At 37.2% G+C, this 21,735-nt stretch overlaps 1 protein-coding gene across 1 annotated transcript in view; it reads right to left on the bottom strand.

Moving 5' to 3' along the window:
* Positions 1 to 2,339: 2,339 nt before the first annotated feature.
* LRRIQ1 (leucine rich repeats and IQ motif containing 1) overlaps positions 2,340 to 21,735 on the bottom strand; it is a 159,177-nt gene continuing 139,781 nt past the window's right edge. The window contains exons 26-27 of the mRNA XM_054989427.1: positions 12,187 to 12,307; positions 2,340 to 3,140 (exon numbers count right to left, since the gene is read on the bottom strand). Of these exons, the coding sequence (XP_054845402.1) occupies positions 3,007 to 3,140; positions 12,187 to 12,307 (255 nt within the window). The 3' untranslated portion in view covers positions 2,340 to 3,006. The remainder of the gene's footprint in view (positions 3,141 to 12,186; positions 12,308 to 21,735) is intronic.

The following is a 21,735-nucleotide window of genomic DNA, read 5'->3' on the forward strand; positions in this document are numbered from 1 at the left end:
AATTCTGTTTAGGATGGCTGTGTAAAATGTACCAGATCGGAGCTTGCACTGACAAACCAGTCATCAGCACTTTGACTAAATGGGTCCAGGAAGGTCCTCTTTTGATTTCAGGGTTTAGAATTTGCACCTTGAAGAAGAGGATTGAATGAAGGTTCCTCAGTTAAGCTTCTGAACCCAAATTAAAGTCTATTGATCTAACTAGATTATGTATAAGACAAACACACAATTTTGGGTATTTAAGAATTGGTCTTATCCTTCATATTACAATATCAAGATGTGGTTTTATGGCATTAAACCTTTGCTCCAACCCAACCCAGTCTAGTTCAGTCCAATATAATAGAACTAAATCTTGGAGTTTGATGTCATTTGAATGTCAAAGGAGAACCAACTGTTATTGCCGCACAGTGAAATTAATGTACTGGTAGTGGGCTCAGAATGTATTCTGACACTGTTGAAGTCAATGATACCCCCTTCCCAATTTTAGGCTTTAGAAGGCCCACATCACCAACTACACAATTTTAGGAAAGAAAATCCAAGCACTCGGCTGGATCAGGCTTTAATCAAGGTAGAGGACATGCCCATTTGAAACATGAGTAACAGTGCAGTAGCTATAGGGCCAACTGCAGTGGTGTTTAAATGCAAGTGTATGGCAGAGTAAAGCACTCAACCAAAAATCTGGGCAAAGACTTCTTACTTCCAAAGACCATGCTGAGAATCTTAGTTTAAAGATTCCTGAATTGCTTTTGGCCACAGATCTTTAGGTTTCTTTTGAAACTCTGGCTGCTGTACGCTATCATCATATTTAAAGGTAAAATCTATTCACCTCAATGGAGTTTATTGGGAAGTTGCACCATTAATAAGACTTTAGTTCAGGTGCCTTCCTGTTTATTGTATTAATAATTATGATTAATTTGTTAGGGGTCACCTTTTAGGGGAAGAACTTATAATTTCCTGGCAGAGACGACCAGCATGAAAGTAAAGAGGCAGCAACCGGAGAGAAAGGAGAAAAAGAGAGCAATGTGGTTGAAGAAATACCTCCCCATCCTATCCTCGGAAAACCTACCTACATTGCTTTTGTTTTCACCTCAGTTACACAGAATTTTTATAGTCATTTAAAATTTGGCACATGAGGGCTATATACTTGTTTAAAAATAGGTTAAAGTTGTTGGATTCTGAAAGAATTAGTTGAGTTGGGCTAGTAGGTTCGACATTTTGTGGAGATATCACAGCCCTGCACATATCTGTGCTCTATGATCACAACCAAAGTGACATTTTTCTTCCGTAGTCATATTTCAATTCATCTTTGAAAACAGCATTCACTACTTTCAGGCAGTACTCTAGTTGTAGACCCATGGCATTCAGCTTTCCAAAAAAGTGGGATTATGGGTGAAGCCACAAGAAGTTTGCAGGTAAATGTGCCAATAATATTAAAGTGTCCAGATGTACATTGAGTAGCCCCTTAAACAATTACTTCTGTGGCTGTAACAGGGATGATCTTTGGAGCATTTCTGCTAATGGTGTTTCTTAAATCAGAATCTGACCCCTATGGCCCAGTCATGGAATCTACTGGTGGAATGTTGGCACTTCATCCATTCTGCAACCAAATCCTCACCTCATTTTCAATTGTATTTATTCCCCAGCAAATGGATTTTGGCCTTCTAGTCATGTAAGGATTGAGCAGGTAAGTCAAAACCTGGGCTGGTTGGGGTAGCTACATGCCATCTGGTTTTATTTTCCCAAATGAATCACAATATTAAAATGTAGATTATAACTCATCCGCCATTTTTGTGTATATTCAACAGCTGGCAGGACGATTGTGCTGTTTTTTGCATATCACAGACCCAGGCATAAAATCTCTCAGATGTCTCCTTGGTATCCAAGTGGTTGTGGCTTTTCCCGCAGTGGTCTCAAACAAAGGGAAACATTTTCAATCTGTATTAATTCAAAGACATTAATGAAAACAGACAACATGATGGGCACTTCAGTGTGTCGGAAGGAACACAAAGTCTGCTCCAAAGCAGCCGCAGCATAGGAACACATCTTTTCTTGATCGACTGAAAGCTTGAGTTCTTTTAGCTTTTCCACCTCAGTGATAGTTCTGAGTGGGTGAAGGCTCCAAGAGAATAGGATTAAACAAAAGCAAATCCAAGAGTTTAAAAACAAAGAATTGTTTCCCCAGGTTCAGCCAGCAATTTGTACCAGGCTAACCAAAACATTGCTTCAGTGAGGAGAGCAGATCTATACTGATGTGCTGCAACACAAACATTTATTATCTGTAGCGGCATGGATAAATCCTTTAGGAAGTTCTATAAGATCTACAGAGAAGCAATAGCCCATGGTGTGATTCACATTTATGCTTTAATATGGTGGTGGGGGGGGGGGGTTAGACAGAAGTCTGTCAGAGTACCACAAAGTAAATTACAACATAATTCAGTATTATGAAACAAATCTTAATGTAACACAACTGAATTTTAATATATATGTTCATAAAGAATACACAACTATTAAGCAGAATCAAATCTTTTTTACATAACACATTTATATCATTAATAAAATGAACATTTCACAGTCTGCTTTTTAACAGGTTCATTCTGCAATCCACAAATGAAGCTAAGTGATGTATTCAGATCAGGCCAGTGTGACATATACACACATTTCACAATTGCAGACAACTAGGGAATCACGTGCTCTTATTGCATGTTTACATACAAATTCATTCATCAGATTACTCAAATCACTTTATAATAATTCAAGAAATATTTCTGAACCGAACTATGTTCCAAAGGAAAAAAAATCAAACACAAGTATTATTTGTCTCATATTTACAAAACATGTTCATAAAAAAGGAAACTTTGGAAATCACATACAGAAAACGAAAACACGACATACACAGCTCTCAGCATTTTGCATCTGATTTAAAAACAAAATCCTAAAGTAGGAGGAATTTACAGATCTTTTGAAAAGAAACAGCTCCCCATATGTTTTAAATGCTTGACAGTCCAACTACTATTTCAAAGGTTTTGCTTTCTTTTTGCCACTTCCCCATCCACCGCTGAGCTGAACCGGATGGTCTCGAAATGATATCCGCTCTTTACGTGAGGGGCCCAACTGTGAGCGCTCAGGTGCAGGTGCATCCTTTTCTGCACAAGCAGAAACTGCTATTAAAATACCATAATCCAACTTCTTATAAATTTAATAGAACAATTATCAGTACGCTTAATTTCATCACAGTTCATAACCTTACAAATATTGAATGGAAATGCTGTGCTGTTTTAAAGCAATTAACTGCTGAAAATACTTTGGTTTCAAGACATGCATGCACACACACACACAATACAAATAAATCATTAATCAACTACAAAGTCACATTTAACTGACTGCTTGAATCAAGAGGTGGACTCACAACTAGATGACTGCTGAACACTTTCAATGAGAGTAGCTCTGATTAAACATACACTCTTTAATGCATTCATACATTGGATTGATAATTTCTCAATATGTCTTTGCTGTCTAATCTAGCTGCAGTTAATTTTATGTTGATTTTGATGGAGCCAGTTTTCAATGAAATTATGCCACTGTTCAAAATCTTAAGAATACTAGACAGATAAATGGAAATATTTGTCATGTATGCAATTCAGGTATTCAATATGTCCTATTGTGTTCAATTATATCTCCAGAATTTGTACAGTAATATATTACATGCACACTCCAATGACACAGAGAGATCACTTCCATAGTTTCTGACATCTTTTAACCACATGAAGAAAATTCCAGATGATTTATGGGTTCCACTGGTTACTATTTTCATTTCTCAGCCCAACATACGCTGGCCAGACTTCCACCCAGCAGAATCCAGAAAGCGGGCAGCCATTTCTTTCAAAGATTAGAAAACAGGGAGTTCCAGATATGCCATTTTATTCTAACCAAGTCTTCTGAGATAACTAGGAAGACCCAGTCTTCAGCAGCACCTATAAAAGTGTCCTGATTATTGCAGCCCTTGTGTCCAAGGGCCAGGTACACACCGTACAACCAACATATGGCGGCTGCTGCTACTTGTTTAGGGTGACATGGAGGAAATTCCCTGATCTGCTTGCCACATAGAGGAAGCTGCCACGGAGAGCAGTTTCCAGCAGCCTCTGCATGGCAGCTGTTTGGTACATACTGGCCCTTTAAGCTTCTGCCTGAAATGAACACGATGCATTAATAGCTGACAGCATAGTCTATGTAACGTATCTCGTGCACTGGGCAAGCCATATTCAATGCTCTGCCTCAAAGGGGATGGTAAAGAATTTCCTCCCTCCTTCTGTTGACTCGGCTTCCGTTACACTAACTTTCCCTCATGCTAGAAACATGGCTGCAGATTAGAAAAGACTTTCCGCACAGGATATTTTAAACAAAACCAGTGCAGAAGCAGAAGGAACACGCTTCACACTGAAAAATTCCAGATAATGAAGGAACACTCTGAACACCAAGCCATTTGCAGAAAGAAATGGGCTATCGGGTTCCCCCCCTCCCCCAACAATGTGGTAATGGAAGGGATGTGATTTGGACAAAAAAGTAAGGTGGGGGAGAGTAATCCTTACTATTTATTTTTTTAATTAGATTTATAATCCGCTCTCCCTGCAAGTGAGCTCAGAGGGGATAACATCATATAAAAACACAGCCACAATAAAATCATACTAACCTCCCCCACCCCATGACCCTATGAAACTCTATCCAGCTGATTCTTCTTCCTGCACAATTTCATATTTTATCTTGCACATGTATAGGATCTCTTGGGGGAAAGAAACAGCTTTAAGGAGAATTTCACTGTCCAGGTAGCAAGGGAAAGGATTAAGCACCCCTTCCCCTTCACGGTTTCTCTGTTCCACGTTTCCTCCTTCCAGAGCTTATTGTAAAGAAGTGTTGCAATTTTCTTACATAAGTGCAAGTTTAATGGGTAGTGGAGTCCTTTCACAACAGGAGAAGTCCAGTGTAGCTAAAGTTCAATTCTATACACAAAACTTGCAGTCTACTCTATGCATGTTTACATAGAACTGTACCTCTTCCTTCAGTGGAGCTTACGTCTGAGTAAGTGCATATGGTATTGCAAACAGAACACAGCAATCAATACATTATTCATTACAAAGATGTTAGCAACAGTGTTTGAGAAAGGCTTAAAAACATTTGGATCAGGAGGTGAGATAAATTATCGTGTTATCACATCTAATTCTGTAAACAAAATTTTGTAAGCAAAAGTCATTCCCATTTTTTCCATTTAAGACAGTCTATTCTTTTTCAATAGACTGTCGTAAAAATACATTAATTCAGAAGAACAGCAGAAATATTTGCATGTTGGCTCAGAAGTAGATTGAATAGTGTACTTTTGCACATTATGTCAGAAAACATACACTTTCTCACATGGCTTCATATCATGGGAAGCGTTAGTTGCTTTCAACACATGATGAATAATGCATTTTCAGTCCACTTTTAATTCACTTAGCGATTATTGACAAATGGATTTTCCTGCTTCATACAGTAAAATCCAGTTGCAAAGTAGATTGAAAGTGTACTGTTCAGTGTGTGTGAAAGCAGCCTAAACCAAGGGATCCCTCTGTATGTGTGTGTGTTGTTACATTTGCAGTGTATAAATATGAGTGTGCTTTTAAAAAAGCCTCATGTATGAAATGGCTCTTACTTTCAGATATTTGTAAAGGCCACAGTCAAAATCATTCCCATATCTCAGAGAGTAATACTCTGGTATGTATGTTTAGAGAAACCTAGTATTAAATTTTTTAAAAAAGAAAATAGGACATCTGCTCCTGAAAAAGAAAGCCAAGTCAAAATTTCAATGCTTTTGACCCAATCCAACTAAACTTAATCATGATTAAGTCTGCTGAAACCAATAAAAGGAGTTAAACTGTAAATTTAATATTATTGCTTTCAATGGGACTAATGGTGCAACCAAATGAGATGTGGGAATCTTTGATCAGGTACCATCATATTTTTATGATTTAAAAAATATTTGTGGAGTATTCCAGTCTGGATCTAAACCTGGAGCTAATTGCTTTATCTTGTATCATTTTAAATAAAATTGCACCCTTCCTGCCACTGTTGTACATGTATTTATTTTCTTCCTCAACAGGCCTAATAATGGTTTAAGGTGTCTGGTTTCTATTGGGAAAATAGCATGAGGGAGAAGGCCCAAGTCTTTCCTATGTACCATGTCCCCCATCCAAACTGTGATGAGGGTGGGACAGTGGCTGCTTTTTAAACCATAGAACAATACATTGGGAGATGCAATCATGGACATTCCACATCTTATCTGATGAGCTACTAAGCACTATTAACTTTAACAGGATCAGAGCCTTTGGTTAAATTACTTATATGAGTATAAACTGTATCAGCCTGCTTCTTGAACAGAAATCCAGATGCTAACAAGTTTCATAAAGTCATACTCACGATCAGAGCCATGGCATGAAAGAAACAAAGAGATCCAATTGTGCGAAGTAGGCTGTTCATTATTGCTACATTTTAATTACTGGTGTTAATGGAGGAAATATCCCAATGTGTACCTAAAGGTTTTGTTAAGCAGTACAAATTCTTCATGCTTGGTTAATTAAAATTTACTCCGGACTTGCAAAGAACTCTTTTCACTGACATCCTAAGAGCCAGATAACAAACTCCACACTGAGAATAACACTCAAATAAATTCAATTATGTCTTTGGTGAGGTTTCTAATTAAGCCAACTGAGGGGGAAAAATTGAATGTGTCCGTTTCCTTAAGTGAAGGTATAACTTTAAAGATGGAAAATTGTCTTGAGAAAAAGTGAAAGGGGCGGGGGGGGGGGGGGAACAGCATTAGAGTACTGGAAATTGCTGTTGTGTTGTGAAAGAAGAAATTTCTTCTTTTGTGTTTATACAGAAAAAAGAATTTAGGGCTATTGTTTCATTATGGCATCCTTGCTTCAATATTTGTCATTCCAAGTTGTTTAGTTAAAATGTTGTGTGTGTGTGTGGGGGGGGGATGAATTGCTTCTTTATCTATTTTTATGAAACTGATTCTCTTTCATTTTATGGCTATTGACACATGATCTATGCCTCCACAATTAGAATTACCTTTTCCTTTCTTAAAAAAAATTACTCTTAAAAGGTCAGCAAATCTGATTTTCAAATAGGTCATAAATATTACAAAATAAACCCTCAAACTCAATAGTCATTGGATGCCACCAATCACGTGTCTCTTATGAAAACTCATCAAAATGAATAGGATTTGTGTAAAAGCTCAGTTATGCTCCCAGCTACCATGTGTTCTAATATTGCTTGGGCAACAGAAGGGACTCCTGCTAGGTTGCATCCATTACTGTATATTAGGCTCAAACAAATCTCTCTGTAAGCAACACCTTCAAAATATGATTTTCTTTTAATTTAAAAAAGAGAAAATAAAAATAATTAATTATTTTAATTTAATCTTTCATCAACACTGTGAACAAACTTACATTATTTATATCACAGGGTATATTTCTACCCCAAGCAAATTCCAATATATCTTGGGGGAGGGGAGTTTAATTTTTAAAAAATTGTGGTGGTAGAAGACATTTTGTTTCACAACACTCAAACACTTTCACAAGAGGCAGAAAATAATTACATTAAACAATATTTAAAATTACACATTTGCTTGTGGGTCTGGGGTACTTTTCTATTCCAAGAAGATCTTTGTGGTAAGGAGGTATTTTTCCATATTATCAGGAGCTGTCAGTTATCAGGGGAGGCTGTATCTTAAAATACTTCCTTGGAACAGTGTTTTTTTGGAGGAGAGGGGGAAACTCACAAGGATTTTTTTTAAAAACCCCAAACACATTTCATGAGCTCAGATTTTTTAAAAAAATCAATGGCAAAATCAATGGCTTTATTTGGTTGTTCAGTATGTCATATGCCTTTTGCATATAGAAAGAAAACTAAGTGGCAGTGGCTATACTTTGGGGGATGTATTAATGTCCAAGTGATGTCCTAAGAGGAAAGAGCTGTAGATCTACTTCCTTCTGCATTGTGGCAAAAAAAAAAGTGTAACTGCATACGAATTTATCCCAGAGCACTTAAGCATAAAGCTGTATCTGTAATAAAGACATCTGGCTTATTAAATGTGATGTAAAAATATTCAATATAACCAAAGTATTGCAGAGAAATATGGGATTACTTCTCATACCTCTAGCTTGTTAGTAATGTTGAAACTTTCCGTTGGTTTTCACACTTGGTGAAGAAATTTACACTTGATGAAGAATAGGAAATATGACACTTATGGCATCTGAAATTTTGTATTCTCTGATGCCTTTGAAGCGTGAAATGGTTCAGTAGATGCAGTTAGTGAAGAATGACCTACCATCTCCTTTACCCTCTTGTCCAACTTACTGCCACTACCATTTATTTATTTATTTAAAACATTTATATGCTGCTTTTCTACCCAAATAGGCTCAAGGCAGTGAATATCAGACATTGAAATATTTAAAATATTAAAATAATATATATTTAACATATATATGTTAAATAACATATATATAACATATACAATAACAAATATATGTTAATGTTATACATTAACATATATATAAACACATTAAAAGCATATAGACAGATAGACAAACACACAACCAGAGAGGAGGGCCAATAAGAATTTACTTGGAGTGTGTTAAATAATACAATAATCTTCATCCACTAGCAGAAGTCAGTAACACAGAGACAGGAGTTCCGAAGTACCATGACCAAGGAGGGCTTTTGCCTGGTTGCCACCATCTAAGCATCAAAAGTCTGGTCTCATCCTCGGGCTGCAGCACTGGGGAATTCATGGCAGAATTCCTTTGGATCTATGAAAGCCCAGCTGAAGCTTTCCCTTGAATACAGCCATGTTTTCCTCTCACTTCAGTGGAGGTTGTGGCACAGCAATGGGGTTCTTTGTTGGTTCTATTCTCAATCTTCTCATCAGTACTATTTTTTTAAAAGTGAAAACAAATCTTTTCCTACAGTTGTAGTACATTTGTTAGGAGGACACAAAAGGTAGCAGAAAAGAGCATCTCTTGATAGGACAGGTTGATTATCCTCTGGAATTCTACTGAAATCCCATGCCTTATAGGACTTTCTTGTTGGAACAATGTCATGTTAGATTAATAGCACATGTTCCACATAATACCTGCTTCAGTCTAATTCTGCATTCTTAATAATTGTTACACACTAGTGCCTTAAAATGGAAGAATTTCAGTTAGTGAGTTGCATCTCTAGAACTCAGACTTTTTGGTTCCATTCCAGAAGTATCATACAGGCAGAGCAGATGTATCTCTTTGAAAGTTTATATACATTTGGCCATCTCTTGCATGAGGAGCAATCAGTGACTTCTTTGGGCATGCAACATATAAGGCTACTACTGCCTCACACAATCATGACTCCAGTGTGATAAGAGTGATATCACCATTTCACTTTCACAGCAGAAGCCTTGAAATACAAGAACGGGGCCTTTGGATGTACCTAGACTCTGTTACGCCTATCATATATTTCCATAATAGACCTGGACTAAATTTCTATCACAGCAGTCCATTATCTGAGATTTATGTTGGGGTAGTTCTCCACCGCATTCCTAGAACCAGCCCACTGCTATAGCAAAAGCTTAGGAGCACACAAGGTAAGTGTAGAATGGCCTTCAAATGTCTCCAGGCTGCTTGAGGTCTGATTTATATGTTGTTTTGGAACTATCTAAGAATATCCACCATGTCTTCTTTAAATATACATCCACTGTAATAGGAGCACAACTTCCTGGAATTGCACTGGAAGATCACCAGTGCATAAGTTTTAACATCTTGGCAACATGATTGTTAAGACTCTTTGAAAGCAATGGGATTTATTTCCAACGCATGTATTTAGTACTGGAACATGACACTACGTGCTATTGGGAAAGGGTTTGTTAGTCTTTCAGGTGACTGTCTGTTATACGGTCCTCCTGAATCCTGAAAGATCCAACAATATTCTGAAAGAGAGTTTAAAGGAGCTCACATGTATAAAACAATCACCAAGTTCAGAGCACTGAAAGCACATCCTAGATATAGATAGGAATGCTTATGTTTCCAGTCAGTTCTCTTCTCCTCACATCATTTTTTCACTAATGATTTGTTCTGGTCTCCATTCTTTAACAAATGTCAGCGTAGAAATATGGTCTTTTTTGATTAAAAAACAACATAGGAAATATTTTGAATCTTTAAAAAGAGAGAGAAAGGAAAAGATTTGCAAAGCAGTGGCTGGATATGCCTCAGAGTAAGTTAAGACATCATAAAATTTTCATTGGCATATCTAGTACTGTGTGATTTGATTTATAATCTATACCAAAACCCTCTCCATATTGTATTACTTAACAGCAAATGCAGCAGAGAGAGAGAGAGACAACACCCCCCTCCCCCAATGTTTTAATGAAAGTGACCGGAACAAATCCTTAGGAAAAAATGTTTATATCCATTTGAAATTCTGTAAGTTGAGCACAACAGGTTTGGGGAGGAAATAAAAGTTACATCTTATTTTTTATTGTTTCATAGAACCAGATTGGAATAATTCATTCCAACCATTATCTACCATTTTAATTATGTGATTTTAAAAAACATCGGTAAAAGGATTGTGAATAAAAGATGCCCAATTTACTACTTAGTGCTCCTTTAACAGATGCTATAATCTACAGATATAATGTTAGTGGACATCTATGAATGTTTACAGGAAAAACAATGTCAGATTTGACTCAAAGGAAGCACATATTTTCATCTCACCTCCTGATCTTTAGCACTGAAATGGTGATTCTCTTTCATGGTCTAAGAAAATGTGTGTGGGAGGGGGCTGAGCTTGCAGATAACTTCTTTTAAAGATTGGAACACAGAAGATTTCTGTATAACATTTTAAAGAGATACATTTTTCTATACTTTGAATACAATGAATGATATCTGCAACCAGATTTATTTATCTTTGCAATTATTTATTTTACATTGGTAAGGCAAATATGAAAGTAATGCAATAATCTATATTCTTATATGAATGTGTTTTGGAAGACAAATGCTTCCTAGATGTTTCAGAATGTCATCAATAGCCTGAATTCATTGAAAAAAATGTATTTTTGGACTAGCATTTTTCTAGAAAGAAGTTCCCCCTACATGAAAACATCAATTTTCTGATATATCTATCTATCTATCCCCACATCTTTTACTAAAGTTTAACACAGTAACATTCCCAAGCTGTCTCCTTTTTGAAGATAGCTGCCCCCTTTCATTAATTTTTTCTCCTTATTTTGAATTTTCCCCTAAGTACCATACTATTCAGCACCTCTGTGGTTTTTGTGAATTCAGCATGTATAACACTATGTTTAGATATTACTTTAACATGAAGTTTTTCTGAAGATAGCATAGTATCAAGAACTGTGTTACTACTGGGAATAGAGTGTGATACCTCCTAATCTCATCATGATTCATTTTCTGGCACAGCAGATCTTATTATTCAACCTTGTTAATTTCGATATATGCCTTAACCACAGACTAAGATCACATTTGCTTTTAACTAATTCTGAACACACACACCCAACACACAACTTTCTACCAAAATATTTTCAGGCTTTTCCTTATTAATTATTCTTTTTTAAAATTCCAAAACATAGAACATTAATATTTCAAACCAACAACTTAATACCAAATGAGTCTTATTCATTTTGGTGAAATGAATCTCTGTTCAGGATGGAATCTAAGAATTAGACAAATATCTGTGTTTAGGAAACGAAGCTTCAAAAATCTGGTATGGCCAACAGGGATGAGTAATTACAGTACAGATTCTACTTAAACATAATCTCCTATTATAATATTTTTTCACTGGATTGAATATAAGCAATTTTTAATAAAAAGTTAATTGTTTTGTTTTTCTTTCTTATCCTGTACACACATACACAAAACACAAATCTATATATTACACATTTGTACATACACACAGAAAGATATAAATTTACATACATTTGTGTATATGTTTAAATGGATACACTGGTATTTTTAATACCCACATTAAAAAAATCAGGTAAGAACTGAGCCAAAAGTCCAGACTCAGCTTTTACAGTCCTTGCAAGAATGCGCTCTTGGTAATGAAACCCCATTTGGGTCATTTGTGTTTTATCTGAGTAATTAATAAAAGGAAAGAACAACTTACTTGGAAATCCCGTAGAGTGCCTGTGTGGCTGATTATTTTTTTCTCTGTTCTGAGTCAAAGTGCTTCCACTGGTCACGGAAACAAGCTCTAAATCCGTGTCTACTCTCCTTACAGGGCTTGTCTGGAAGCAGTGGGAGAGTATGTACACAATCAAGAAACAAAATATGACATTTTCTGAATGCAGCTCAGATTACCCTCAAATAAACAAGCTGGCTCTGTCAAACAATCTTCTTCAGAATGATACCACAATCCTTTATTGCTGCCCAGCCTGAACAAATGCACTATGTCAAAGCACTTTTGTAAATAGGAGGCGATCTTAAAATTGTGGTTTGTGATCAGCATCAGTGCAGCAACAAAAGACAACATTTTAGTACAGTAATTTTGAAGAAAATAAATCTTGCAGACAACTGATGAAACCTTAAACAGCTTAAGATCATTTACTGAGCAGCCTATAATTTAAGTTGGAGTTCAATGCCAGAAATGCTATATTTGATTATTTTTGCAATATTTGTGTTTAATCCAGAGCAGGTATCAGTTCTATCAATCAAACATCCAGTAAGTAATTTCATCTTAGCTCTTTGCTACCTAACCTAGCCTCTATAAAAGGTTTTATGTATAGTTTGCACAAGCTGATTATATTAAAATGTAACATATTGGTAGATTAAAAGAACAGAATAATGTTCTTTCATGTCAGTAACATTAAGATTCAAAAGGAGTACAAGCACTGAAATGAATTCAATGGCTTCAGTAAATGCACACATTTAAACATATACTTTTTGCTAATACTTGTGCATTTCAAAAGCTATCAAACATTTACCTATATATAATAACAATTTCTGTTTCAACTTATTTCTATGTAAGGATCACAGCTATGTATGTTAGTATTATTAATAATCAAATGCATTCATAATATTTTTTTGTGAATGAACTGCTTGGTTAATGTAAAAAATAATATATAAGTCATTAATATTTACAATGCAAATTTCTGAATAAATCACATCAAAGTTAAGCATAGTTACCACTCACTGACTTCCCTAGTATAAAAGAACATGGTTAAGTGCTTACTGATTTCACTGATTTCAGTGGAATATCTGTTAAGTTTTATATTATGCACAAAATCATGGCTGTGATATCAAGATCTGCACAAAAGAGGTCAATACAATTATGTGATGTTTGTCCATTGTTATGGACATTATCCATTTTTATTGACTTCAGTTGCTACATAGGTTATGTCCTTTTATGGAAAAGAAGAATTTATACTTTCATAAGGTACAGGATAAATTACTAACAGAGCTAAGTGTGAGGCTGCTCATGAAGACAACTTGGAAGTTTTCACCAATGCAGAATGCCTGTTCATTGGAAGTTCTGGCTTCCATTAGCTTCTGAGCTAATTCTAAAAACTGGTCCAATGGCTTGGATACTTTCCTATAAAAGCTTAGCTTGTTCTATGTTCTGCAAGGCAGTACCTGTGCCCAGTGTGTGTGATGTGAGAAGATCTGCTGCACAGAGCAGAGCCTCAACTACAATTGGTATAAGATTGTAAAATAACATTCCTGATGAGGTTTCAGACCTGCTTTGGCCTTGCAGTTTTTCAACCTCCCTGTTTTCAGAAGGCCTGACAAAACAAATCTCTCTTGATAGTAATCGCAAAACAACATACTCTTTCCTGTGAAACTGTCTACTACGTGCAGAAGAAGCCTTTCTGATGTATAGATTTGTATTGGTGAATACAGTCATTGAGATACCCTGGATCCAAAATTAGCACTGTGAATTGGGCCTGGAAATAAATATGAAGATGGCACAACATATGTAAAATTGGACGTACGCAATCCAAGCAACCCATCCTCATTAAATCATGTCAGTTGCATTGTGAACCATTGCAGTTTCCCGAAATTCTTCAATGGCAGCTCCATGTAGAACATTACAGCTTTCTAGTTTTGATGTCTACAGCATACAGAACTATGGCCAGATTTCCTGTTTATGAATGGGCATATCTGGCACACAAATGAAATTAGAAAAAGCATTCCATGTCAATGACAGATCCAACTGTTCATCCAGCAGCAGTGTGGGATAGGGGTGTGCATTGAGAACATTTCTGTTTGTTTTGTTCCGGGGTTCTGGAATAATTCAATTCCATTGCTAGTTTGTTCTGTATGGGCCAGTGCCAGCTTCGATCTGATCCATTTGGTTTTTTGTTTTCATAAATTTTGGCCTCTTGTGTGCGTACAAGGTGGACATTGGCTGCACATGTGCAGGTGAACACTGTTCTTTTCAAGAGGGGTAGGGAGAAAATGTTCTGGGGTAGCTGTTTTCACATTTACCTAAATCTGCATCAACCATTAGCCCCCTCCTAGTCTATATTATCGATTCACTGAGTTGTTCATCAAGCACAATAACACACACACGCGCACACACACAAAACAGACCCATAGAAGGCAAGTGTCAGTGAGCAGGGCAGCACCAGTGGGGTGCTCCCAAGAGGAGAGAACCCCAACCAATTCAGCAACATTAAAAATAATCCAGCTCCATATTTACTTTTTCTTTATCTATAGTGCCAATAACCTTTGCATTCTGTTGGTGCCTGTTGCTGCTGTGTTTGGTTGTGCTTTGTAGTTTTGTTCCCACAATGAGGGTCGAATCCAAATCTTTCCTTTTAATGCTCAGTGTTCCACTCAAAATGGGGCATTCTTGCTGCCAATCTTCTCCATCACTCAAATGCAAGCAGAAGAATGATTGTCTGAATTCCCCCCTTCCCCTGCCCAAACAGACCTAAGTTTTTCTTTTGCTGTTGGGGCAGGTGAGATTGTTTTTGAAAGGGTGGAGTAGAAATATGTTTGCCTTTGACTCAGCAAAAGAGAGAGCCCTGAAAGACTACAGAAGCAATACTAAACAGGTCTATTCAGATGTAAGTCTCATGTTATTCAATAGTGCTTACTCCCAGGGAAGGGTCTTTAGAATTTTAGGCCATGATTCAAGTCTTCCAGGGCTTTTATCAAGTTTGATTGATTGAAAAGACCCTCTCTAACACTTTTTCTCCCAGTAATTCCAAGTTTTTTCAGGGGAGGGCGGAGAGAAACCAGTACCTGGATAGTGCTGCAAAAAAAAAAAATGAACCCCAGCTGGTCTACTCAGATGTAAGTCCCATGTTATTCAACAGTGCTTACTCTCAGGGAAGTGTCTTTCAAATTGCAGCCTATGATTGAAGTCTCCCTCCAAATACATCCAAAACTGATAGGAGGAGAGGTGTCTCCCCTTGCAAGGATCCAATTGGCAGGGAGGGGGAGAATGGCATTTCCTTGGTAGTGACAGGGTAGGAGATACAATCATGCACATTGTGCTCATTCCCCCTTCCCGCCAACAGTTTTAATTAATAACATAAGGAATGTCTCCCCTTGGTATCTGATTGGTGAATGCTGTGTAGGAAAACAAGATGGCGCCCTGAGAGGCAAGCCCAGTGAATGCCAGCTGCTGGAAGCTTTGGAAGCATTTGGAAGGGAAGGTACAAAATGAAACACACAAACTTTTTTTTTTTTGAAAAATTTTTATTGGGTTAGGATCAATTATTTTCACATTACAATCAATTCTCCCATTTCCCAATTTCTAACCCCCTCCCTTTCCCCCCCCTTTTTGTTGACTTCCAACAGTTTTCCAACCCTTTGTCCCTTTTCCCTTACTCTTTATATATTCCTCTATCTAATCAAATGTATATTCTCCTTTTATTCTAAGCAATACTTCTTTGACTATTTTTAATATTCTGTACCCATAATAGATAAACAATTTATCCCATAATTCCGTTTTCAAATATTTCTGTATAACGTAAACTATATAAACTATATAAGCCATACAATCATATAAATCAACCAACTTAACTTATACTCTATATATTATTCATTCTATCTTCTTCTTTCTGTTTTAGTTATATTTGTTTACATTGATATTTTATATATGATATCAATCAATTTGACTCATATATACCTTCATATAAACATATTCAGTTTGGTACATTGTACAAAATCAGAAAGAAAATATTATTAGTTAGTCAATCCTTATAGTTAACCCTTATGGTTAGTTATTTTCTATCAATATTCTATTTATTATTCTATATATATCAATCTAATAACATAACTGCTTAGAGATTCATTTTTACCTCTTCTCCCCCCCGGTAAAGTCACCCCCCTCTGCATTTTATTATATTTCAATAGTTCTCAAACTGCCACAGTTCTCCTCCCACCTCCCATTTCTTCTCCAAATATTGTTTCAGCTTCTCCCAGTCTGTGTTAAACTGTCCTGGGTCCAGATTTCTCAGTTTTCTTGTCATTTTATCCATTTCTGCCATATACAACAATTTGTAAATCCAATCTTCAATAGTTGGCACTTCTTGTACTTTCCATTTTTGCGCGTACAAAAGTCTAGCTGCAGCCGTCATGTAAAATATCAACATCCTATGGTGGGCTGGAATTCCCTCCATTCCCAGGTTTAGTAGCAGGAGTTCTGGGTTCTTATTTACTTGAAATTGTAAAATCTCACTCATTTCTCTTATTATTTCCCCCCAGTACTGCCTAGCTACCTCACAGGTCCACCACATATGATAGAGGGAGCCCTCGTGCTTCCTGCATTTCCAGCATTTATTAGAAGTATTCAAATTCCCTAGCGCAATCTTCTTTGGTGTCATGTACCAACGATAAATCATTTTGTAAATGTTCTCTTTAATGCTGGTGCATGTCGTTATCTTCATTGTAGTCTTCCACAAGTATTCCCATGCCTCCATTGTTATTTCTTTGTTGAAGTTTATGGCCCATTTCACCATTTGTACTTTAACTATTTCATCCTCAGTATACCATTTCAACAGTACTTGGTATACCTTGGATATTCTTTTCTTGTCCTCTTTAAGAAGGGTCTGCTCTAGTTCCGAATTCTCTGTTCGTATACCTCCCTTTACAGAGTCCGAGTTATATAGATCTCTAATCTGTCTGTACTGGAACCAATCGTAATAAGGTGATAGTTCCTCCTGAGTCTTTATTCTGAGTTTAGATGCTTCAGTTCTAGTTATTTCTTTGTAAGTTAAACATTGTTGCTCATTATCAACAGCTCTCGGGTCTATCACCTCATATGGAACTACCCACAAAGGGGTTCCTTCTTGTAAATAGATTCTGTACTTCTTCCAGATTATATATAAACTTCTCCGTATATAATGATGCAGGAACCTCGAGTTCGCCTTTACTTTATCATGCCATAGGTATGCATGCCATCCAAATATTTTTTTATATCCCTCTAGAGCTAGTAGTTTCTTATTCTTTAACGTCATCCACTCTTTCAACCACACTAGGCAAATTGCGTCATGGTAAAGTCTTAGATTGGGCAGTTGCATTCCGCCTCTTTCTTTTGCATCTTGTAAAACTTTCATTTTCACTCGAGGCTTCTTGCCTGCCCATACAAAGTCTGATATTTTCCTCTGCCATTTTTCGAATTGCTTAGAGTCTCTGATGATTGGTATTGTCTGTAGCAAAAACATTACTCTTGGTAACACATTCATCTTCACTGCTGCAATCCTTCCCAACCATGACAAATTCAGTCTGTTCCATTTGATCAGATCTCTCTCTTTCTGAGTCCATAGTTTTTCATAGTTGTTTTTAAATAAGTCTATGTTCTTTGCAGTCAGTTCAATTCCCAAATATTTCACCTTATTTGTTACTTCACATTCCGTTATTTCCATTAGCGATTGTTGTTTTTGCTTAGTCATGTTTTTACATAATACCTTTGATTTCTTTTTATTGATATAAAAACCTGCCAGATCCCCAAACTCCTTAATCTTATCTATCACTTTTGGCATGTTCTCCATTGGGTCTTCTACAATTAGCATTATGTCATCCGCAAATGCTCTGACCTTATAAGAATAATCCTTTATTTTTATTCCACGGATTTCTTCATCTTGTCGTATTTGTATCATCAGGATCTCCAATACCAAAATGAACAACAGCGGAGACAGCGGGCAACCTTGTCTTGTTCCTTTACTTATAGCTAATTTCTTAGTCACTTCATCATTCACCACAATTGCTGCATTTTGGTCTCTGTAAATTTCCTTAATTGCTCTAATGAATCTTTCTCCCATTTGTAGCTTTTCCATAGTGGCAAACATAAAGTCCCAGTTTAAATTATCAAACGCCTTTTCAGCATCAACAAAGAAGAAACCAACCTCCTTATCACAACGCTTATCATAGTATTCAATAGCATTTATCACTGTCCTCAAGTTGTCTCTGATTTGTCTGTCTGGCAAAAAGCCTGCTTGTTCCTCCTCAATAACTTCCGAAAGCCACCCCTTCAGTCTCTCCGCCAGTATCTTCGCAAAGATTTTATAGTCATTATTAAGTAGCGATATAGGTCTATAATTTTTCACGTTTGTCAAGTCTTGGCCTTCTTTAGGGATCAGTGATATATTCGCTTCATTCCAGGTACCTGGAATCTGTTGATCCTTTAAAACTCCATTGATCACCTCTTTTAGGAATGGTGCCAGTTCATTGGCCATTGTCTTGTAAAATTTAGCCGTAAGTCCATCTGGCCCTGGCGCCTTTCCCAGATTTGCAGATTGTATTGCCTTACTTATTTCCTCATCCGTTACTTCATTATTCAGTCTATTTCTCCAAGCTTCCGAAATTACTGGGAGTTTCATTTTCTCCAAATATGTCGCTATTGATTCTTTATTCACCTCTTTCTTATTATATAACTTAGCGTAGAATTTGTAAAAGGCTCTACTAATGGTAGTCTGTTCCAGATACGTTTTATTGTCCTCACATATTTTGTTTATTATTTTCTTTTCCCTTCTCTTTTTTAGTTGCCATGCCAAATACTTTCCAGGTTTATTTGCTCCTTCAAACACTTTCTGATTCAGTCTTTTAAGGTTCCACTCCAATTCTTTATTATTCATTGCTGCCAGCTGTTCTTGAAGTATTTTAATTTCCTGATATAATTTCTTTTTCCCTGGTCTCTTTTTTAACTGTATTTCTTTGGCTTTTATTTTCTCCTCAATCTCTTGTCTCTTCTCCTCTTTCTTTTTTCTCACTCTGCCATTTAAGTCCATTAGTATGCCCCTTATTACCGCCTTGTAGGCATCCCAAACTTTGTCAGTTGGTACTTCTTTATTCACGTTATATTGTATGAAGAACTTTGTCTCTCTTCTCAACATCTCCACGTTCTCTCCTTCCTGTAACAAGTCCTCATTTATTCTCCATGCTTTCCTTTTTCTCCTCCTCCCTAATTTCCACATGATTGGATTATGATCTGAGTCTACCATCGGCATTATTTCTACCTCCTTAGTCCATAACGCTAAGTCTTTTGAGGCCCAGATCATATCAATTCTCGATAGTGTACAGTGTCTTGAAGAGTAAAAAGTAAATTGTCTACTTTTAGGATTTTCTCTTCTCCATACATCTTCTAAAGTCTCCTGTTGTATCAGCTCAAAAAAAAGCTTTGGTAACAATCCTCTTTTCTTTTGTACAGTTGATGTCTTTTTATCTAGTTCCAAGTTCGTCACTCCATTGAAGTCTCCAGCAAGAATTATCTGGTCGTATGAAAGATCATCTAATTGCTTCCTCAAGTCCTCAAAGAAGCTCTCTTTTGCACCGTTAGGTGCATAAATTCCGACTACCAATACTTTTTTTAAGTTCCATGTACATTCCACTGCTATAAATCTGGCTTCCACATCTTTTATTACAAATTTTGGCTGTAGCTCCTCTTTTATATACAACACCACTCCTCTTTTTTTCTTATTAGAGGCCGCTACAAATTCATTGCCCAGTTTCCCCATTTTTAAATATTTTGCATCCTGCTTTCGAATATGGGTTTCTTGCAAGCAAACAATATCACATTTTTGTTTTAATAGCCAGTGGAAAATACTTTTTCTCTTGTTTGGTGAGTTTAGTCCATTTACATTCCAAGATAAAACTTTACACTCCATACTCATGATCTTGTTGGTAAGTCCTTTTCATTGTCCCTTATAAATCGCTCCATCTCTCGCTCAGATCTGATACGCTTTTTGGCCCCTCCAAACTCAAAGGACACACCTTCTGGTAACTCCCATCTGTACCTGATTTTCATGTCCTTCAAGATCTGAATTAGCACTTTATATTTTTTCCGATCTAATAACACTGACCTGGGTAATTCCTTCATTATGATAATCGTCTTGCCATCAATCTCCAATGGATCTTGAAACTGTTTTGTCACAATCTTCTCTTTCATATTTCGTGTCGTAAACTGCACAATCACGTCTCTTGGTAGTTTCCTCTGGGTTGCAATTCTCGAATTTACACAGTATGCCACATCAAGGATAGCCACAACTTCCTCCTCCTCCTTCCCCAGGTATTCAGCTAACACCTCAGTCATCTGTTCTTGCGCTGACTTTCCTTCCACTTCTGGCAAGCCACGAAACCGTAGCTGCTTCTCCATGTGTTTAGTTTCTGCAACCGACATCCTTCCCCTCATCAGTCTCATCTCTGTTTGTTGTGTGTCTGCTAAGTTCTCCATCGCGTCTTCTACTGTTTTAACTCTCTGCTGCGTTCCTTGTAGTTCACTTTGTATTGTTTCCATACCTTTTTTCACTTCTGACAGCTCCGATTTTACTGTCTGTTTGACCTCTTTAACCTCTTTAATCAGCTCCAATTTCGTGTCCTTAAGTTCTTTAATCACATCTAAAAGTTTTTTGTCCAGGTTTTCTATTGCCGATTGCCACTCTTTTTTTGACATCGTGGGGCTTGCTTTGGCTCGCTCCCACGAGTCCGCTCTCTTCCTTAACTCCGTGGCGTAAAATTTAAATGTCTTTTTATTTCAAATGTCCCGGTCTTCTTGCCAATAATTTTTAAAGAGTCCAAAATGTCGGGCGTCTTTTCTCTATGGTTCCTCTATGATTTTGTAATCCAAGATGGCTTACTTCCTTTTCCGCTGAAGCCGCGACCCTTCCCCTTTCAAAGATGGAGATTCCCTTCTTCCTGCCCTCCGGCAAGGGCCGCTTCTCTCCAGCAACTCTATTGTTATTACGTACTTCCTGTCTCCCGACTTCCCACAGTAGGTCTCGTGATGGTATCTTTTTCTCACAGCTCCATAACCGCAAGTATTCAAAACAATAGTCCAATTTCTTTAATAACTTCTTTAAACTTAGTCTCTTTTCAAATACAACTCTTGCCGAGTCTTCCCCTCCTTATTATTAGCCTGTTGCAGTTTGAAAATCTACTTTTCTTCCTCTCTGCTTTTATCAATCTGTCCCGTATCAGAAGATAGTGATCTTTACCTTCTCCTTCACTTTTCTCGGGCTGTAATCGCTGTTTCGATTATAACTTCTCCTCTCCACTTCTTTCCCCAATCGAAGCTTGGGTATGTAGGTCTTATGCCAGCCGAATTGGCCCCAGAACTGCCGCAGAGATTGTAGCCGACCTGTCGCAGGGTGGGACCTCAAGGATCGGGAGGGGACCCTTTGCGCAGAGCCCCCCCTCGTCCGAGATCTAGCACACCCTAGGGTCTTGAGCGTTCTTTGCCTGCTCTCCGCCTGAGAGCAGTCGGCCG

Source organism: Eublepharis macularius, chromosome 9 (assembly GCF_028583425.1).
Source record: "Eublepharis macularius isolate TG4126 chromosome 9, MPM_Emac_v1.0, whole genome shotgun sequence".
In the NCBI taxonomy this organism is placed as follows: domain Eukaryota; kingdom Metazoa; phylum Chordata; class Lepidosauria; order Squamata; family Eublepharidae; genus Eublepharis; species Eublepharis macularius.